Source organism: Cynoglossus semilaevis, chromosome 6, assembly GCF_000523025.1.
Source record: "Cynoglossus semilaevis isolate Cse_v1.0 chromosome 6, Cse_v1.0, whole genome shotgun sequence".
NCBI lineage: Eukaryota > Metazoa > Chordata > Actinopteri > Pleuronectiformes > Cynoglossidae > Cynoglossus > Cynoglossus semilaevis.
Window position 1 is genome coordinate 17,366,764 of NC_024312.1, and position 19,125 is coordinate 17,385,888.

Consider the following 19,125-nt stretch of genomic DNA (forward strand, 5'->3'; position numbering starts at 1 on the left):
GGTTTATTTTTTTACATGTTGACTGGTATTAATGTAGGCCATAGGTATGTTTTATTTGTGTGTCTTTTCATGTGATAAATGAACTAAAACATAAAAAAAGAACCTAGCTGCCAGCTGCCTGTGTTTTTCTAGGCCAAGAGCGCATGAAAATGTAACACAGCAGGTGACACAGGCTCCTGAAATACACTGAAGATGTGAGGGGAAAATCCACAGTGGATTACATGGTGTAATGTTTTTGCTGTGCCTGAAAAAAAAAAGGAAAAGGAAGGAAGTGCAATAGTTCAAATCCTGGTTTGTTTTCTTTTACTTTCCTCAATATTCTGATTAAATGTCATTGAACGTGTCCTCATTCTCAAACCATAATTTAGAATTTTTTTTCAAGTGTTACTCAGTGCTGCCCATATCTGCTGACCTGTCGAAGATGTCAGCAAAACAATCCTTGTTATCAGGGTAACAACCTATAAAAAGTGACACTAGGAAGGCAGTGTTTTCAATAATGATATTCGAAGTCTTTATAGTCTTCAGTCTGGTGTATATACAGTATATATATCCTTTAAACTTCATATGCAAACCCATTAAGAAATGTTATGAATTCTCTGCATTCACATGAGGCGTTGGTCAATTTCTATGGACTCTAACCCCATACGAAACACACATGCTATCTACAAACTGAGACGGAAGCACAGCAGAGGGAAACATATTTGAGATGATATCACAATATTTTCCAGAACTTTGCCCTCTGAACAACAAAGAAATTAGTCTTCAGTTTTCATCTGTCCTTTGAATGTATAAGCATTTTCTCCTAAAGATCACCTTTAAGGATGTAAAATGAATATAGTCAGTGAATATAGTTATATGACAGGGTGTCAAATTCGTTGGGGTTCAGGGGCCACATACAACCTGATTAGATGTCATGTAGGCCAGACCAGTATAATCATAAGATAATTACCTATAAATAACGTCTGTCTTTGTTTTCATGCAAAATATTACATGAGATAAATTGTGTGTAATGAAATATAAACATTTCTTGAACATGAAGTATTTGTGTATTTTTATCTTCAAAATTCATCAAGCGGGCTGGTTTTGGCCCATGTACCGTAGGTTTGACACCCCCGCTCATTCATGTATACCGGAATGAACTATCTGATTGTCTTTTGATTCATGTCTCTCTTGTGCACTGAATGTCAGGTTAGAACAATCACCTTAAAGAATAATATTATTTTTTCTTCTCACTCGGCTTTGTTTCATATTTGTATGGCAGTCAGTCAACACTAGTCTTCTCTTCCAACAAAAAATGAATGAAGGAAGTTTCAAATCACATAAAATTAGGACTTTTTGAAAGAAGTGTTAAATGAGAGTGCTGCAGAAGCTTTTTGAAATCAACTGAAGGAAAGTGAATGCCACACAGTGGTCGCAATGAAAATGTGGGGGAGGAAAGAAAAGCTAAATTTGCAATGCATCACATGAGTCAGGAGGGTGCAATCCATATACTGTGTGGAGTTCAGCAGCTTTTACATTCGAAGGAGGAATAATCATGGCAGGCATGGAATAACTCTGCTGAGAGGCGTAGGGGAGTGGCTGGGGGTCGTATTGATGAGGAAGTCCGAGAAAGATGCGCATGGTTGCAGGAATGTGGTCCTGAGGGACTGCATCGTCTACAGCAATGATAGGGATCTCAGAAGGCAGATTAGAGTTTCTGCTCCATAATCAATTTTCTGTCTGCTTTCAATCGCCCATAAGCCTAAAGATCCACTTCTTACACCGTTCAGCGTAATCACCATATATTTGCTTAATTCTTCTTTCTAAAAGCTTGCTTAAATGTCCTCACCCTGAATCAATGTTTACTAAGCCTTTAAATAGCTGTAAGTTAAACCAAATCATCGTATGCATGGAAACAGTGACATAACCTAATACTTGTAGTATTTCTTTAAAATGTATGAGTTTTTTTCTTTTTGCTACAGTGGATTCTGTTTCAAATATGTCAAAATTGAACTAGTGGATTATGTGTATGAGAGACATGGAAAGCGAGAGAAAGAGGGAGAGGGAGGGAGAGAGAGTGTGAGTGTAGCTTAACCTTGGCCAAGGACAAACTATTAGCTCCACCTCACCCTAGGGTCCACACTTGCTACCATCTGCTCAAGAGCTCTGCAGTCACAATACTGCCTGACCAACTATTGATGTCTTTCATGTTGAGAACTGGCTGTGGATCACATCTTTTTTTTTTTGCCTATTTAGCTAATGCAATCCAAAGCAGATGTGCCAAAACTTTTTTCATTTTTGCCAAATGATTGGTTTTATGTAGGACAATATTTTAATGGACAAGTTGCCAAGGTTCATTTGAAAAACATGATGTAAATAATGTTGATGTAATAACCTGTAATGTACACTGCAGGCCATATGTTTGGAAGAAAGATCAAAATTGTAAATATATATATATATATATNCTTTTTTACTTAATCTTAACTAATAGTTATTTGAACTTTTATTGATCTTTGAGGAGCAGAGACAGCAGGTGGTGCTAGGTACATTCTTGCTGTGGCTGAAAGCGGCTGAGAGCGTTTGGTGTCAACAGATCAATACCTGGGAGATGACTCAAAGGACGATTCATTCCAGACTGTCTGACACCGACTCAGATAAAGGTGAGGGATGCAGCAAAGAATGCCACAAAAAAAAAAAAAAAAAAACTACAACAGCAGCTGAAAGTATAACGCCTACATCTGTCTCGACCCGTTTCTCACTTTTGCTTACACATACCTGCAGGCGGAAGGACACGAAAAATGTACATCCAGAGAAGGTGACGCCGAGTATAGACGCATCAGTTAATACCAGTCCACACAAACACTGGCAGCTTGCATACACTCACAATCACAGATATACCCTGTCAACAACTGCCCACAGCCCTCTACCTGGATCAGCCATAAAGTCACCTCCACCGGTTCCAGCAGGCACACACTAATTGCCTTGCTGAGTCACTAACGTGACATGCATTTGATTGGCATCATTACAAGGCAGTGGATGGTTAATGCCAGGTATTTGACACTTTGTCTGCGGTGAATTCTTTAATTATCTGCAGGTGAACAGTGGAAGGATAAAAACTTAAACCTAATCCGAATTCTTTTTTTAATGTTTTGCAGACAGTGTGCTGCGACTGAGATGAATTCAGGGTTGAGATAAAAACCTATGCCACATTATACCATTGTCATCAGTACCTTTTCAAATGCTGACGTTTTCCTAGTCATTCATTAAAACCATTAGTTTCCAAACATTAATAAAAAAAGGCAAAATCTTTTTTCTTTTTTTTTTTATCACTGTCTGACATTTAAAAAACAAAACATTCCCTGGCTCATGTCGGATAGGATTAGCAAAATTATTTGTATAACCTAAAAGGAAGACTTTTTTATTACTTTCTTAAAGTTACACACTCCCTTAGTATTTATTGACGTAGCCTTTAAGCAGTTTGACTTAGATCAAACGCTACCATAACTTTCTGAAAAGTGTTATTCCGTACTATTCATCCTGACAGCACTGGTGTAACTGAGTCAGGTTTCTAGGCCGGCTGGCTCAAACCCACCCTTTTAGACCGGCCCACAAATTTTTGGCTTGGATTAGGGCTTATCGATGGCCACTGCAAAACACTGACTTTGTTGGCCTTAATCCACGTTGTTTACTGTTTTGGCAGTATGCTTAATATCACTGTCTATTTATGTCCTAGCTATAACTTCCTGGCTAAGGTCTTAAGATGTTGCTTCTACATTACCAGACAAAGTAGTTTCCTCAGGACACCAGTGGCTTCTGCAGAAAAACACCTCTACAACAAGATGGTGTCAAAATTCGGTGCTTTTCATTTTTCTCCCAAATGTGACGGATGGTGGTGGATGTCTGCAAAAATCAATATCTCTGTGCCTGTGTGTTTTCCCACAACTGTAATCTGCCTTTTTTGCTATTGCTAGTGTTGGCATCTTCTTCGGCAGGGAGCCTTTTAGACCACTTCTGTAAACAGGTAATTTCCCTGTGGATAATGTCCAGTATCTTTGCTGGGACTTCTGCTTTTGTCCTGCGGTTGATATGAACAAGAGTTGTCTCTCCAAAATAACTAAACTATTAAGTTAATTAACTATTAATTAACCACTCTAACCACTTTAACTTTATCAACATTTAAAAGGGCTGTATAAATAAAAAATCTTTACTATTTGCACCTATTTTTCCATGTGGTTTTACTGGGTTGTTAGAAACTTTTACTGTTTTAAAGAAGTAACTAAAAATGCAAATTATTTTAAAAAGTGTCAGTCTTACCTTGCTCTGGCGTCAATGTCATGCTATAAAGAAGAAGAAACAAAAGAAGGAGGGAGAGGGAGGGAGAGAGAGAGAGAGAGAATTACATAAATTACAAATTGTTTCACAGGTGGTGTGAATAACACATAAAAATGTAAATCACATCTTCTGCATCATCTTGGTCTGCAGCTGGTTGCTCTAAATCTCACCAATTAATTTCCAAATTTCAGCCCAAGTTTTGCTCATGTATATTGATGAGCCCTTAAAGAAGCAGACATTGTTCTTGAGATGTTTATTTTCTTCTTCTTTCGACTCAACGGGAAATCATTTTTCCATCGTCAAAATAATGTGATTATGTGACTATCAGTATGTGACACAAAGGTGAGTTGAATGCTAATGATCATACTTTAAATTTAATTTTAACTAAATACATAGAGGAGACAACGGCGTCAATCTACAAGGTCCTTGCTCCCTCTGAGTTGTCATCCTGCCACTTGGACTGGATGACAGACACGTCTCCTACAGAAACACATTCACAGGTCACAGACTGATGATGCAGCATCAGGAGGATAAGGAGTTCTCTGCTCTGCCCAAGGACACCTTAAAAGACTGTGCAGCAGCTGGGGACTGAAACAGGGGAGAACCAGATACAAAATGGTTTCATTTTGTGGTTTTACATCTCATTTACGCAGATGTTTCAATGTTTAAAGACGCTGTAATATAACAGTGACAGACACACAATGTCAAATGCCCTCCCTGAACTGCTTTCAATCCCAACACTGCCTTTATTAACTCAATATTCATACTGGACCATAATAACCAGACTGACAAGATTTTCCATGCAGTTTAACTTGTCTGTTGAAATCTGAGGTTTCAGGACAGATCATCACAGCAGAGTTGACCAGAGGGGCATATCGACTGTCTGCCTTTAAATCCAATTAGTCTCACATTTCAACAAATATGTGGTTTCAAATATTGAATTGCAGTCAGATTTTTTTTTTTTTTTTTTTTTTGTATTTTTAAATATGTCTGCAGACCGAAAAATCAACTTGGGAAATCAGAGTGCAAACCACAGAAATCAATAAATGGTTTGTAAAATCACACATTATCTGGTTGTTTTACAACTGGTTGGATACAGGAAGGACGTCTGAGGACTACAGTCAAACATTTGTATTTTAATTTCAAGTACTCCTTGTGTTGGATAAATACTCACAGGACTATTTAATATTTAATAACCGATCAAACTGACAAGGTCAAGCATCACATGTCTATTTATAAAAGACATAAAACTCTTACAATTAAAAGAGATCAAGTTCTCACTATTCTCACAATGTAATCTAAACAACACTTAGAGAAAAAAAGAAAACTCTGGATTTTCTAAACTATATTTTATATTTTAAATAAATTATTGAGAGCCTTATGCATTAACAATAAACATATGTAGCCAGAATACACAGAAAGCACAAAAAATAATGATGATTTCTGTTTTTGAAAGACTCTACATGAATAATTAATAAACAAAGATGGTTTTCCTTAGTATTGAGTCTGAATGTTGTTAGACATAGAACAATAAGAGAAGGGGGAGAAGGTTACATATTTCGTGTGAAAACAATTAAAAAATTAGGGTTGTCAACAATGAAAATGTAACTAGATTAATCACAGGGCAGCGATTAATTCTTAAATAAGATCAAAACAATGGCGCATAATACTGGAACAAAAGGAAAAAAATCAGCAGGTAGACGTGTGTTTTACACTTCTTTTATAGGTGACTAATGGTGGAATTATTAATGAGGGGAAATGTCAAAAAACAACAACTGATTTAGCTTCATAGAGTGGGTGGATTTTAGTCAGTACTGATGCAAGCTGTTCTTCTGCACCACATTTGAAGCCTCCACAAACAACTGCTGTGGGTTGAGATGATATTTTAAATTCCACGTGCTTAATGAAAGAAAAAGTATTTTAGGCAGTGTACACAAATAACAACGTGTTTATCATCTGTGTATTAGAGCAGCAATAAGACGAAGGTAGTTGGAATTATCTGTTTGGGTATATTCTTATTAACGCTGGTCGGTTCTTTATTCCAGGAAGTGAGTGTTAACTAGACTTTGAGCATTTTGTTTTAATGCTGAACTGAACTTGAAGTAACTTGGTAACTTCTCACTTGTAGTTTAAGTCAGATTTACAACTACTGTTGTGTTACTGGAGTTCAGTGATCACAGACTACACTCCAAACAAGTTCTTGGTTGAATGACTTGCTATAAAGAAACCTAGGTCTGTAACAGATTCCAAATATTTGGGACTGAGGAAAAGTAAGACTGAAAAACTGCAGAAGAAATCTAGGGAAACTCTTCTAAAATGTAGGCAGGTTAGAGAATCACACGGGGTGCAAAAGAAACATCCACCAACAATACATAACGCAATGTGACACAGGGGATTAGCATATTTATGAAGGAACACTTGAAAACGATAATGCTTGTACTGTATTTCAGTGAGACGTAGATTACTGTTGGGACGGCTTCTTTATCCAAGAACTCCAGAGACCTTTTTTTTGGGAAAGCTACAGCAGGCCTCATTTAGTTGGCACATATTACAAAAACACAGCTAGGCAGAATCAGCGTGCAGAAGCGTGACTGGCCTGCCTTCAGTAGAGATACGACTCCTATTATCAAGATTTGACACATCATGATGAGAGGAAATGGACTGTGATCACTGACCAATGAAATGACTTTCAGGTAACAGGTTTTATGGAAGAAAACAGTCTTTTTTTTGGACAGTTGCTTAACAAAAATGTCTCTTTGTGTCTCTCCTTTCATTTTTTATTGTACTATTTGACATTTTACTTTAGAATAAAAGAGATGAGGTGGTAAACAGTAAGAAAATATTGATTGTTTCAGACCATCAGTGTCACAGTCATAAAATAACCTTCACAATTAAAATGAACTGAAGTTAAGAGCCAAAGTAAAGGACTGCAGTTTAATTTGCTAATTGTTGAAACTGACGCCGTAAGATAGAGAGCGACAATGTGAGTTATTGTCTGAGATAGCTTTTCTCTAGGTGTGGGTGGATCCACATGTCTAAAGTACTGTACATAAGACATAGCTCTATAGATTCTTCTTAATTAAGTGGTATGGACGAAACTGCCTTAACACGTTGGTCAACAACATCTGTCAGCCTCACATTTCACTTCAGTTGTAATAATAAGCCTGCCAAGAGTCTGTACTCATTTCTATCATCTTGTATTTTCTTAATAACTGGCTGTTGTCCACAAGTGTGGGAATCAGCTGAACTGCTCACATTTTAGTGCGAATTGAACTGTAAAATATTGGTGCATGGTTGGAACAAAAAGTAAACTTTTTCTCTAAAACTGATTTCCATCTGATGAATGCATGAGTAGCACACCATGCCCTTGAAATACACACACTAACAAGTGTACACTTGTTTGATACATGATTTGCTGCCTGAGCCCCTTCTCATTTGCACATTTCTCCCCTAACCATACATCTCCAAATAACATTTTATAGCTTGATATGGCAATATACCATAGTACTCAGACCAGTAATAACTGTTATGAAAAACAAACAGGCTAAACACTGGCATTCAATTAGGCATATAATAAAGCTTGCCCACAAAGGATTAATTTCTCAGCCTGAAAAAGCAAAGGGCACATCAGCTTCTTCACGATGAACAGCAGTGCCAAAGAACCAGACGTTTTTTTTTTTCATGGCGCGGAATAAAATATGGCAAATGACAAACAGACACAGTGGGATATTTTAATTTGGAGCTGATGTGCAGTTAAAGCCTCCCTCCCATCTGTGTGCAAATGGTAGGAGAGAAGACTACGGATTGAGTAGATTGAGATGATTTGCACTTGTGCCTGTGCTTAAGCACAGTATATGCAAAAATGAAGACTGTAAACTGTTACTGCTCATATGGTCTGGTGCGAAGAGTGCCTTGGAAATGAGGATATAACTTTGACTAATGGGTGAGTTAATAAAAAGGACAAGATGTAATAGGCCCAGCTGCTGCTTCCTAATAACCAGCACACTAACCTTAGACAGATTCACACAGTTTGTGTGATATAACATGTAGTTCCATCTTTCTCTGTTTTGTAATGTGCAGACTAATGCACTGACTTCACTTGCTTCATGAGCTACTAGATTTACTTCAGATAGTGGTGGGTTTTTTATTTAGGCTAGTTCAAATAAATGAACTCCAATGAAGGGAGCCTTCTGACAACACAACACAGCACTCAAAGAACCTCAAGCCATGCAGCACTATGACAATTGTATATAGATTGTATATAGATAGATAGATAGATAGTAGTAGTAGATAGAAGTAATTGCACATATATGTATTTTTAATAATAATAAAAAATATATAAACTAATAATAATTAATATTATCATTATTAATATTATTATTTTAGCAAGTGCAGAACTACAGCTATAGCAACAGGACTTCTGCATAAAAAAGCAGAAAGTAAGAAAATGAAAAATGCTTGGATTTATCCTTTGTCAGCAGAACAGCTATGGCCATTCTCCACAAACTACCTGTATCACACTGAGAGCAGCATCTATAACCAGGAAAATACATTATTCTAAAAATATATTTATTCTCTCAATACAGCCAGTCATACTGTCCATGTAAAATAAAACTGTGCTGTATTTAAACATGGTGTCTTTCATGGTTAAACTTAAACCTGACTGAACACAGACAGATCCAGAGCCAGCATCCTTTTTGCCAATTCAAATAAAACAAAGAGATCGCTTTTAAGCTTTGTTTTTGGACAGCATCTGTAAGAAGGTCTGTTTGAACCAAACTGCAAACTACCATACAGAAGGCAGAGAGAAAAAAAGCACAAAACCATGTTTTGTTTTAAGCTTATTTTCTATAATTATTGACCATAATTGCAAGTTGTTTTGGCAGTAATTGGACCTAAAGACGCATGGCATCATTAGTGTGTCAGCCCTCGCTGTTTCAGGCCTTTTTTCCTAGACAACCAATTTCTTAGAGGCTGGCATGTCGGAGATGGTACAAAATAAACTGCTGGAAGTAGTAGTACGAACCTAAACAAACTCTTGCAAACATGTATATGGTCAAAATCCTGTCTAACAAAAAAGCAGTATAAAAAATATAAAAAAGCAGGAGAACATAATCTTTTCTCACCAGAACTCTGTGGGAAGGTGCTGTTGCCATGAGGACTTGTGCCAACGCAGGACCACCTGCGTCTGCATCAACTTGCTCCAGCAACGTCAACTGGTCTGTGATGTTAGCCAGTTCCTCCTGCAGCCGTTCTGTTTCAGCCGTGATTTCCGCGATCTTCTCCGCAGCGGATGCTGTTAAGAACGCCTCTTTGAGGTCCACCAAGTGGAGGGTCCTCTTCTCTTCCAGAAGCACCAAGTTGCGGAGCTCATCGAACTGTTCAGTCACGTAGTCCTCAAGCTCTTCTACGGACATCTGAGAAAGGCCAATCAAAGTAATTGATTTTGGTGAACATTTTAGGGGAAATGAAAAATTCATTATGTTACTGAGATTAACTCATGTGACCTAACCAGTTTTTATCATATAATGACAGTAGGATCCTCGGATGACTTTAGCAAGACACAGCAGTTACTTTAATACTAGCACTTTTCATAGGTGCCGACACAGGTGTGTGCATCCAAAAAACACAGGCATCAATCTGTCATCTAAGCTGCTCAGACAGTGACTCACTCTTTTATAGTGTCTCTCGACACAGAGGCATCCAACAGAGATTTTTAGACTCAATCTCTAACATGAATCAGCCCTGCAGCTTAGACAATAAACAGTGGCGTGCCTTCAAATTTGTGCAGGCACCGAATACCAAACCGCATCTCTGATTGAATGCAACACTTGCTTACTTGTATAGTAGCTCTGCTTCATGTGGGACCGTGATATCGATCGGTGCCTACTTGGCACATAGTTGTTCATTCATATTCCAAGTACATCACCATGACTGCAGATTTATGTGTTAAGACTGAAAGTGTTACACTGGCTGTAAAGCAACCTTTTTATTATTATAATAGGATATTGAGGTTACTGTGAGAGTTATTTATAACATTAGTTAAGCAAAATAATAAAAATGTTTTTTAGGAGGGAACGATGGCTGGTGCTTTAATAAAACCTGGAAGGTAACAATATATTGCAACATTTTACACCCTGTATTTTGGATCTTTCTCTTAGGAGAGCAGAGGACGATGTTTCACAATGTGATGGCTCAAAAGTGGCAAATCTCTAGATTACCACAGTAGGATCTTTTCTTCTTTTTCTGTATTAGAAGCAATGGTAGAGCACCATTCTTTCCCAGCACCATGAACTACAGACAACATTACCATCTATTTTTGTCTTTAAAAAGAATAGATGCGAAAGGGGAGATATAAAGATCTTAAAGACCTCTTCCACCACAGCGAAACCATCTGTTTGGTTCTCAGGGCAGCAAAACACCTCAGTGAGATCCCATTTTAATTTCTCTGCCTATTTACCATTGAGGCCCTCTTTATGACTCATTAGGCCTACACACCTCAAAAACCCGACACCCCACACTGTCTTTCCCACTTAGATGGCACCACCTCAGACACAGATGCTCTAATGAGGTGAAACACTTCAAATGGTTGTGATCTTAACTCCAATATATGTGTAATAATTACTTTAATCAATGCACATCAGCTGCAGGCTCTTTCTTTTTCTCCTTGGCAGAGTTCATTTGCTCTCTTCTCAGACTCCCTTTTCAGGTGCAGCATTCAAAAATCATGAGTCTTCATAGGCAGAGGAAAGCTGTATGGCCATATTTTACTAAATAGTATTCGTTTATGTATAAACAATCAGAAACTTCATCCAGTACAAGTACTTTGTTTTATTCATACCAGCCGCAGCTTAACATGTTATGTTTTAATGCCCAGCGCTGTTAATTTCAAATTATTTAATGACACCTCATGAAGCTATATGTATATGTATATATTTCATTGTTTATGTTGTATAGGTTTAAACCACAGCCAATGCCAATATTAGGAAATCTAAATTTTGACATATATATATATATATATATTGCACTCAGAATGTGCGTCACATTTGACTATATATGACATGTCAGCTATGAACAAATTGCAATACTTAAAATTTTTGAAGACCAAAATCTGTTTAGTATCTAGGTGTCTAGTAGCTGCGCAAATGGCCTCAGTGGCAGATGTTTTCCGTCTATGTTTATTACCATTAGGCCCTCTGCCCTTAGATTCTTTCCTCACCAGCAGAGTTTTACTCAGAGCTTGTCTTTCAGGCAAGGAAGGGGCACTCATGCATGCTAATCTTTATTTGCATTGCTCCAAGCTAAAGCTACGAAATCCGACATTGTAAGAGGTAACAGCATTATAGAACATGAATTGCAAGTGGAAGGAGACAAAAAGAAGGAGGAGGAAAGGAAGAGCCACATTAAAATGCAGCATGTAAAATGCTAAAAAAAAAAAACAGAATGTGAACTGAATGTTTTTAATCTGAATTATTTTGAATGTAATTTGCATGCATCAATTAGGGTTGTTTAGTCGTGTATAAAACTTGAACATGATAATAAAAATCGAGAATTATAGAAAAAAAATGTAGGTCTCACAAGAAAGGACATCTAACTTTGATGCTTCTGAACAGGAAGCCATTTTAGTGAGATTTTCTTTTTTTGACCGACTTTTTCATGCCAAATCATTGGTCTTCCTGAACTTGACTGATTTCGGCGTAAAGCTTTAAAAGGGGCTAGAAAGCATTAACAGAAAATTGGGAGTAAATTAATTTTAAATGTCTTTGCCCTTGGCAATGATGGCCCTACTCCAAGAGAAGACTACTTACTCCCTTCTGCCTTTACTCCACTATTACACACAACCTGTTCTATGTATTTAAAAATGCTGCTCACTCATTGCTAGTGCAATAAAACACAATGGCACCAACTGATAATGACTATTAAGACATAAGACACATTGTTTTTTGTTTTGTTTTTTTTACAAATTACATTAAAGTTAATGAAATAAGAAGAATATGACAGAGGGCCCTGGGCTGTCTAATAGAGTTTAAATATGAAGCATTTATCTAGGTTTTGAGTACGAGTACTGCAATGTCAGCCAAGCAACTTTCTGGGAAATGACACAAAGTAATTCCATTATGCAATTATTCTTACAAGTAAGGTGGGCACTAAGAGAAAAAAAAACAAAGGGGAAAAACGAGGTGGAGGACAAGAGAAAGTCAGATGAATAAAACCACCAGCAGAAGCCATGTCTTTTTTTTTAATCTCTCGTCTGCCTGTTCATCTGCCTTGTCTCACTCGGGCAGGTTTTATTTGTCTGCTGCTCTTGTAGATTTTATTATGCAAGGAGAACGGATGTAGCCACTGCACACGTGCAGAGTTGTGAGTTGGCTGATTTAGCATGCCGTTCCGCCAGTTATCAGACTATTCTCTCAACAGATGTCTAGGGCACCTTAGGGTTTCCCCGCAGGTCAGATCTCCTTCTCATGGATGTTTCTAGACAACAGCAAGATATATACGCGACCGTCACTCTCGGACTTACATGGTAATACGACAAGCATATTTGGTTAAACCTTGTCCAGACATGGCCTTCTGTTTGAAGGTGAGATCAAGTTGCCAGGTTTACATGGGGATACCTGGTCAGTGGTTATATGATAAGGTGAAGTATAAACTGACTTTGCTAACAGCCACGGAGCCAGTGAAGTGTCTAGAATAATGCAGATGTTTTAATAGGATTGGATGCACATGAGAAGCCAAGAAACAGTGTTTTAAATCAACTGGAACTCATTAAGAAATTTGTTCTTTGAGCAGCATTTGATTCTACTGATTCATCTGATTCTGGAAATGCAAATAAGGGTTTTTGTTGTAGACAAGAATACTTACAGATGTATTTGGGCAGAACATTAAGTCGGAAGAATGCAGAACAAGCAATAGAGTCGACATGGTGAGATTGCTGTCAAAAGTATTATCAAGATTCAAATGTGCTGAGGGTGTTGCCGATATATTGGGTTAGGGATTTGGTACAAATTATAGGTTAATATTACATTTATTACAGCTCAGTGACAGGAAATTTGAGCGTGAGCAATCATTTATTGTATTGAGGAAGTGGCTAGGATACAGGGAAGTGAGAGTGATTGGAAATGTAGATATGAATAGCATCTGTGTATAAATAAAATTGGGGATGGTGACAGTAAATAAAAAAAACAAGAGGTGGTTGAAAATGTAATAAAAGGAAAGTACAGGATTTCTATTGTATTTTCAGAAATCTTGCTAAACCTATCTTAGATACTGTAGGTCCCACCTGTGACTGTGTTGTCGATGGGACTATGAATAAATAAAAGGGAGTATGAGGACAATGTGGGCCCTAATGACGAGTAACACCTGGGTGGTTGAATGACACTATCATTTAGATCCATGCTGTTATGTTACGCCTCTGGCCTTCTATTAATATGTATGAAAACTCATCACTGTTTTTACATTATATTCCATTCCCCCGTGAAGGCCTGAGTTATGAGCTTTATAGATACTAGATTAAACCCTCCCTACCCCCGGCAAAGTACATAATTAAATGGGCTAGATTTAATGAGCAAACAGGCACCAAGGGTTAAAACTCTCAGTTTCACACACACATCTGCTCACAACTTTCTTTGGACTCTGCCATGCTTATGCACAAATGTCCTTACCAGGAGCACTCACTCTGATGGTTGTCCGTCATGCATAACAAGAAACGCTGACATTTCAGAGTACAGAGAGGACACACCGACAAATCCTCATAATGTTCTTTAACACCTTGCCCTGCGCCTGAGCAGGTAAGTGGTTTTCATCAAATAGACTGCACCTCCACAATGAAGCTTCCAAAGACCATATGTACAGGAAGTCCTTGGGGCAGCATTGATATTTCACAATGATAATAGATATTATATCCAATCAAATTAACCTTCTGCATTATCCTGCTGTGCTAGTGTCACCTCCCTGTAGACACTGAGTAATGCTCCTTAGTGCAACTGTTCTCCCATGGTGGTTTTATACAGTTTTGCAGCAGGAGCAGAGCAGAAGGCGGAACAGGAGTCGAGCTCCTGCCAACTGTTATATGTCCTCGAACCTGCTGCTCTCCAGCCGACCTTATACTGCACAAAACATAACACTTTGGATTTGATTTTTCCAACGCAAAATAAGGTCACCACTACAGTATCAGTCATGGAAACACTGGCATTGTTTTCAAGGTGTACTTGGTTTTAAAAATTTGTTTTGACAATGCGAGGAATGAATTCAGGCACCTTTGCTTTAGCAATGTAACCGAGACAAGGTTGAGAAATACATAATACATCCCGTAGCACTTCACCTAATAACAGACACTTTCTTCTTTCACTGACCAACCTCAGGATGTTTATATGAACTGATGACTTCTGAAGGTAATACAAGTGCTGCATGCAGTTGTATTTTTTTTAAACTGTGTCTTTCCTATAACTTTATATTACATTAGGTTAAGTAGACAAACACATTCAAAATATTTTGCAATTTAGCATCGTGCTAAACACACCATATCTTCTTATTGATTATAACTGCAGGCCATTTAGTTTACATACTTTCAAAGTCGGTAGACAATTCCCACACCAGTCACAATCAAAATGTGACCTCTGAATGAGGAAAAAAAAAAGCCACAGAGACTAAAGCCTGAAAGTAACATGGTTTAGTGATCATGCAATGCTGCCATCACTCATACACTTGAGGCAGAATTATATCTGCCGAAACCCGGTTACTATCTGTTATCTGTGAAAGAGGAGGCATGACAAATATATGGATTGAAATATTTAGCTCTTATGTTTCCAGCCCAGTGCCTTTATGACATAATCTCCTTCTAATCCATTTTTATCTCATTTGAGACCGCTCTGCCTCTGCAGTTTACATTGATGCAGTGCTCACTACCGTACCCACTAAATTTGAAATGACTTTTTCACTCTGCTAAAGCTGTGGTCTTCTTAACACATCACTAGAAATATATTAAGGAGAGAAATAATCATATTTTCTAAACATTACTTTAATCAAATAAAAAGAGTTATGCGCATAGAAAAATGACAACTTATGGTGCAGTGTTATTAACATTTTTAACAATCTACTTTAAAGATGAAGATAATAATTGAAATATACATTTTGATTTTTACAACCAAATAGAATAATGTAGTGTCATTTGTATATCACCCAATGTCTAAAACTTATTTCTAACTGGCAACAGTAGGACGTCAAGCTCATCCAGTTCTATATCCAGGAGTGTGCCCTTACCTCAGGGTTTGTCCACTTGGTCTTAATGTTCTCAGCCATGTGTTGTGTACAGCCAAGCAGATCGTAACCTTCCTGGTTCTATACACACACAGACAGACAAGGAAAGAAATAACACATTTATGATGGTTGTATAACTCTCATAGTATTTCAATGTCCAAAGAAAAGACAGGAAAAAAAGAATGCAAGGAAAACAGCTGTGTCCTTCATGAATGACGCCTGACATGAAATGTAGTGTATTTTAAAATCCTGACAGTATTTTCAGACTTTTTTTGTTGTAAATTAATACAATACAGCACAGCACAGTGAAAGGGATAATAGGTAAAATAGGTTTCTGGTAAATAATGTGCCATTGGGCCTTGTGTGAGCGGGAGAAAGCGCTCTCTTTCACATTTATCAATCCATAAGAGGAAAAGAGGATTTAAGAGTGAACTAGAAAAATGTGCTGTTTTAAATGTAGATTAAGAAAAAAGCTGTCATCACGGTGGTAACATGCATCAGCCCATGTAACGACTTCAACAAGAGACTTGTGCTGATAATTATTTGTTGCAAACAAACAGAAAAAAAAGGAAATTATTTGCAAATGAAAACTTCCGATTTTTTATACAATCGTAGCCAAGTTAATTGCTCCTGCACGCAAAAACAGCGCCTGAATATTCTCAGTGAGCTGATAACATCTGACTTTAAGAGGCACTTTAATTGTCAAAAGCACAATGCAGAACTGAGCCCAGAGTGAAAATGTCGCTCACTGGACCAATTGCTATGTTGAATTGAACAACTGGTGACTCACTGGACCTTTTACGCCTGAAGCAACGAGACATCTGGGAAATGAGGAGTAATTTGTGCTGAGCCTAATGGACATTAGGGTTTATTCATAAAGTTTAATTTGCATTTCACAGCTTTTACGGAAATAGTATTCATGTGGCTGCGTAATTGAATCGATTTATGAAGAAGGTCATGTGGGTGAGCACCCCACTTCTTCATCCTGAAAAGATTAGACACATGGAGAGCCGCTGGGCCGATGCTAAAAACAACCTAGAGCCATTGGCAAAACACTTAATGGTGGATCAGAGATGCAAACCAGATGATGCTCTGAAGGGGTTTCATTAAACATCACAGTGCCGCAGATGTTTTTAAGTGCATGTCATGTTACAGTGATTAACTATCAATGTCAGGTATTTAAGGGATTTCAGACCATTTAAACATGTTTGGGTTAATCAACACATCATTCCACTGACATGGAAAACTAAGATCTATCAACCCTGAAAAGTCTTCAAATCTTCAATAAATTGCTTATTTATTGTTTTGTTCTAACTGATTAATAGTTTCAAATAGTTGTGTTGTAAAATTCTAATCTGATAAATCACACAGTAGCTATGGAATAATCACATTAAATCACTGGATCAGAAAGACAAACAACAGCAGTTTGATGTATGGGTTTTACACCCGTTATTATGTTTTAACTAATCCAAATTTAAAAAATATTAATAAGGAGAAATGTCAAGAACAAACATTTGGAAGCATAGACCTGGTGGATTTGACAATCACATTACCCTGAGTTCATCAGAGGATGGTCTGAATGAAGCCGGGCATCTGACCTGAGGTTGAAACCTCCATGAACACACATTGGAAGTTGAGATGGTATTTAAAGCTCCAGGTGCTTCATGAAACAAAAACCCTCAACATGTTTTGAGCATCTATTAAAGTTGGGTGTCACTGGAAAGATTGGATGAACTGCAATCTGTGCATTCTGACCAAGAGTCAAAAATGCACTGAAAATGTGTGCTGCAAGTGGTACAGCCACAGATTGCTTTTTTTTAGGATTTAAGGATTTCTTTGTTTACATTCATTTGTCAACACTTTTTTTTTTTAACCATTTTTATTTCCAAGTGCGTCAGCCATGACAAGAACTTGGTTTCTGACACAATCATTATTTAAAAGGTGGTCTGACCTCATTAATTCTTTGCCACTCACCTTCTGCCACATGTATGCCTCATGCAGGGTAATTATTTCATGGTCCTTGTGCTCGCCCTGCACAGCGCACACCACACAGATTATCTTCTCATCTGGTTTACAGTACAGGGAGCCTTCTTGACCATGCTCCTTGCAGCGCAGTCTCTCTACTGTCACAGTGTCTCTCTTCACAGCCTCTCCAGCAGCCATGGCCTCCTGCCCCACCTCAGCTTCTGCTTTTACAGCTCCATCCCCTTGCATGGCAGCCAGCGGCACTTCATTTTGAGCATCCCCCTTCTCCTCATCACTGTTGCGCTCATCCATTCCGAGTGATGCCACGTCCTGATGAATGGCCACCTCAGCTGCCATCTCTGAACCGGCCTCAACTACAGATTCACCTTTTCCTTTAAAATTACTGCAAACTCTCTCATCGTCTCTTTCCTCGTCAGCATTATAAAGCACTAGTGGATGGTGTGTCCTGCTGGCATGTTTCTCAGCGTGCACAGGGCAGAAGGCAAAGGTGCAGACATGGCACACATGTGTGGCCGGTTTGGCCTCATCAGGTTCACAAGCATCGCATAACCCATCGAGCTCTGGAAGTTCCTCTTTCATCTCTCGTACGGCTTCCTTCTGCCGTTCCTCTTTGGGGTCCATGGTGGCTGTTGATAATTCCAGGGATCACAGGAGTCTTAAGGGGAGACAAACAGAATAGAGGGCAGGATATTAATAGCAGTGACCTTTGCCAACAGCCCATATATTTGCACAGGGGAAAGTCCGCAATCTCTCAGACTAAATCCTGTAAATATCTCACCAGATGATAGAGATAACATACGGAGGGAAGACACACCCAAACACACTATTCTGTTATAAAGAACTCATCTGCAGTCACTGGACTGTCCTTGAATGCCAACACCCGCCATCGATTTACTGACACACACACACACACCCACACACACAGAATGTGCTGAGTGTGTACAGTTGTGTTTTCAACGTTACCACAACATTTCACATGCACAGACATGCTGTGCCTCCTGTCACCTCTCTCTATGTTGTCATCCGACTATGGCCTTATTATGGTCTACAATCTCCATTTGTCCAACTGTGAGAAGCACAGAATAACTAGATTTAAAGTGCAGATTTTGCTGGCACATTCTGTGCCAGGGATGTGCTGTTTTTTCTTTCTCTATCTTTTTATTGTCCTGTCATGCAGCTTTATTTATTTAATCTGCCACAGCGAGGTTGCATACCCCTTAATCACACACATGCACAGCCAGGCACGCAAACAAACATGTTGACACATCTTTTTTCTTGTTATAGCACTGCGTTAAACACCATTTATTCAGGTGGACAAACCAAACTCATGTCACCTGTTCCATCTTCCCCATATTTTCAAAGGAGGGAAAGAAAACATGGACAGGATGTTCTTGTTTGGCAGTACAGTAAACTTACTCTCCCTGTACAAAAATAGCTTGTTGGCTTGTTTGTCCAACCAGAATGGTGTAGAAACATTTTATACCATCTGTATTAAGTGCACATGCAAATGCAAATGTAAAATCATAAAATAATTTCACATGTTCTTTGCTGGTTTTGAAAGTAAATCTGTTC

The 19,125-nt window shown here is 38.2% G+C and overlaps 1 protein-coding gene across 3 annotated transcripts in view; it reads right to left on the bottom strand.

The window, feature by feature from the left end:
* trim44 (tripartite motif containing 44) overlaps positions 1 to 19,125 on the bottom strand; it is a 36,850-nt gene that overhangs the window by 16,424 nt on the left and 1,301 nt on the right. For 2 of the 3 annotated variants that reach the window (XM_008312512.3, XM_025056096.1), the window contains exons 2-5: positions 17,542 to 18,208; positions 15,571 to 15,648; positions 9,438 to 9,728; positions 4,294 to 4,316 (exon numbers count right to left, since the gene is read on the bottom strand). In XM_008312512.3, coding sequence (XP_008310734.1) covers positions 4,294 to 4,316; positions 9,438 to 9,728; positions 15,571 to 15,648; positions 17,542 to 18,174 — 1,025 coding nt within the window. In that variant the 5' untranslated portion in view covers positions 18,175 to 18,208. Of the gene's footprint in view, positions 1 to 2,461; positions 4,055 to 4,293; positions 4,317 to 9,437; positions 9,729 to 15,570; positions 15,649 to 17,541; positions 18,209 to 19,125 lie in introns of those variants that run through there. The other variant, XM_025056095.1, reaches the window with a different exon arrangement.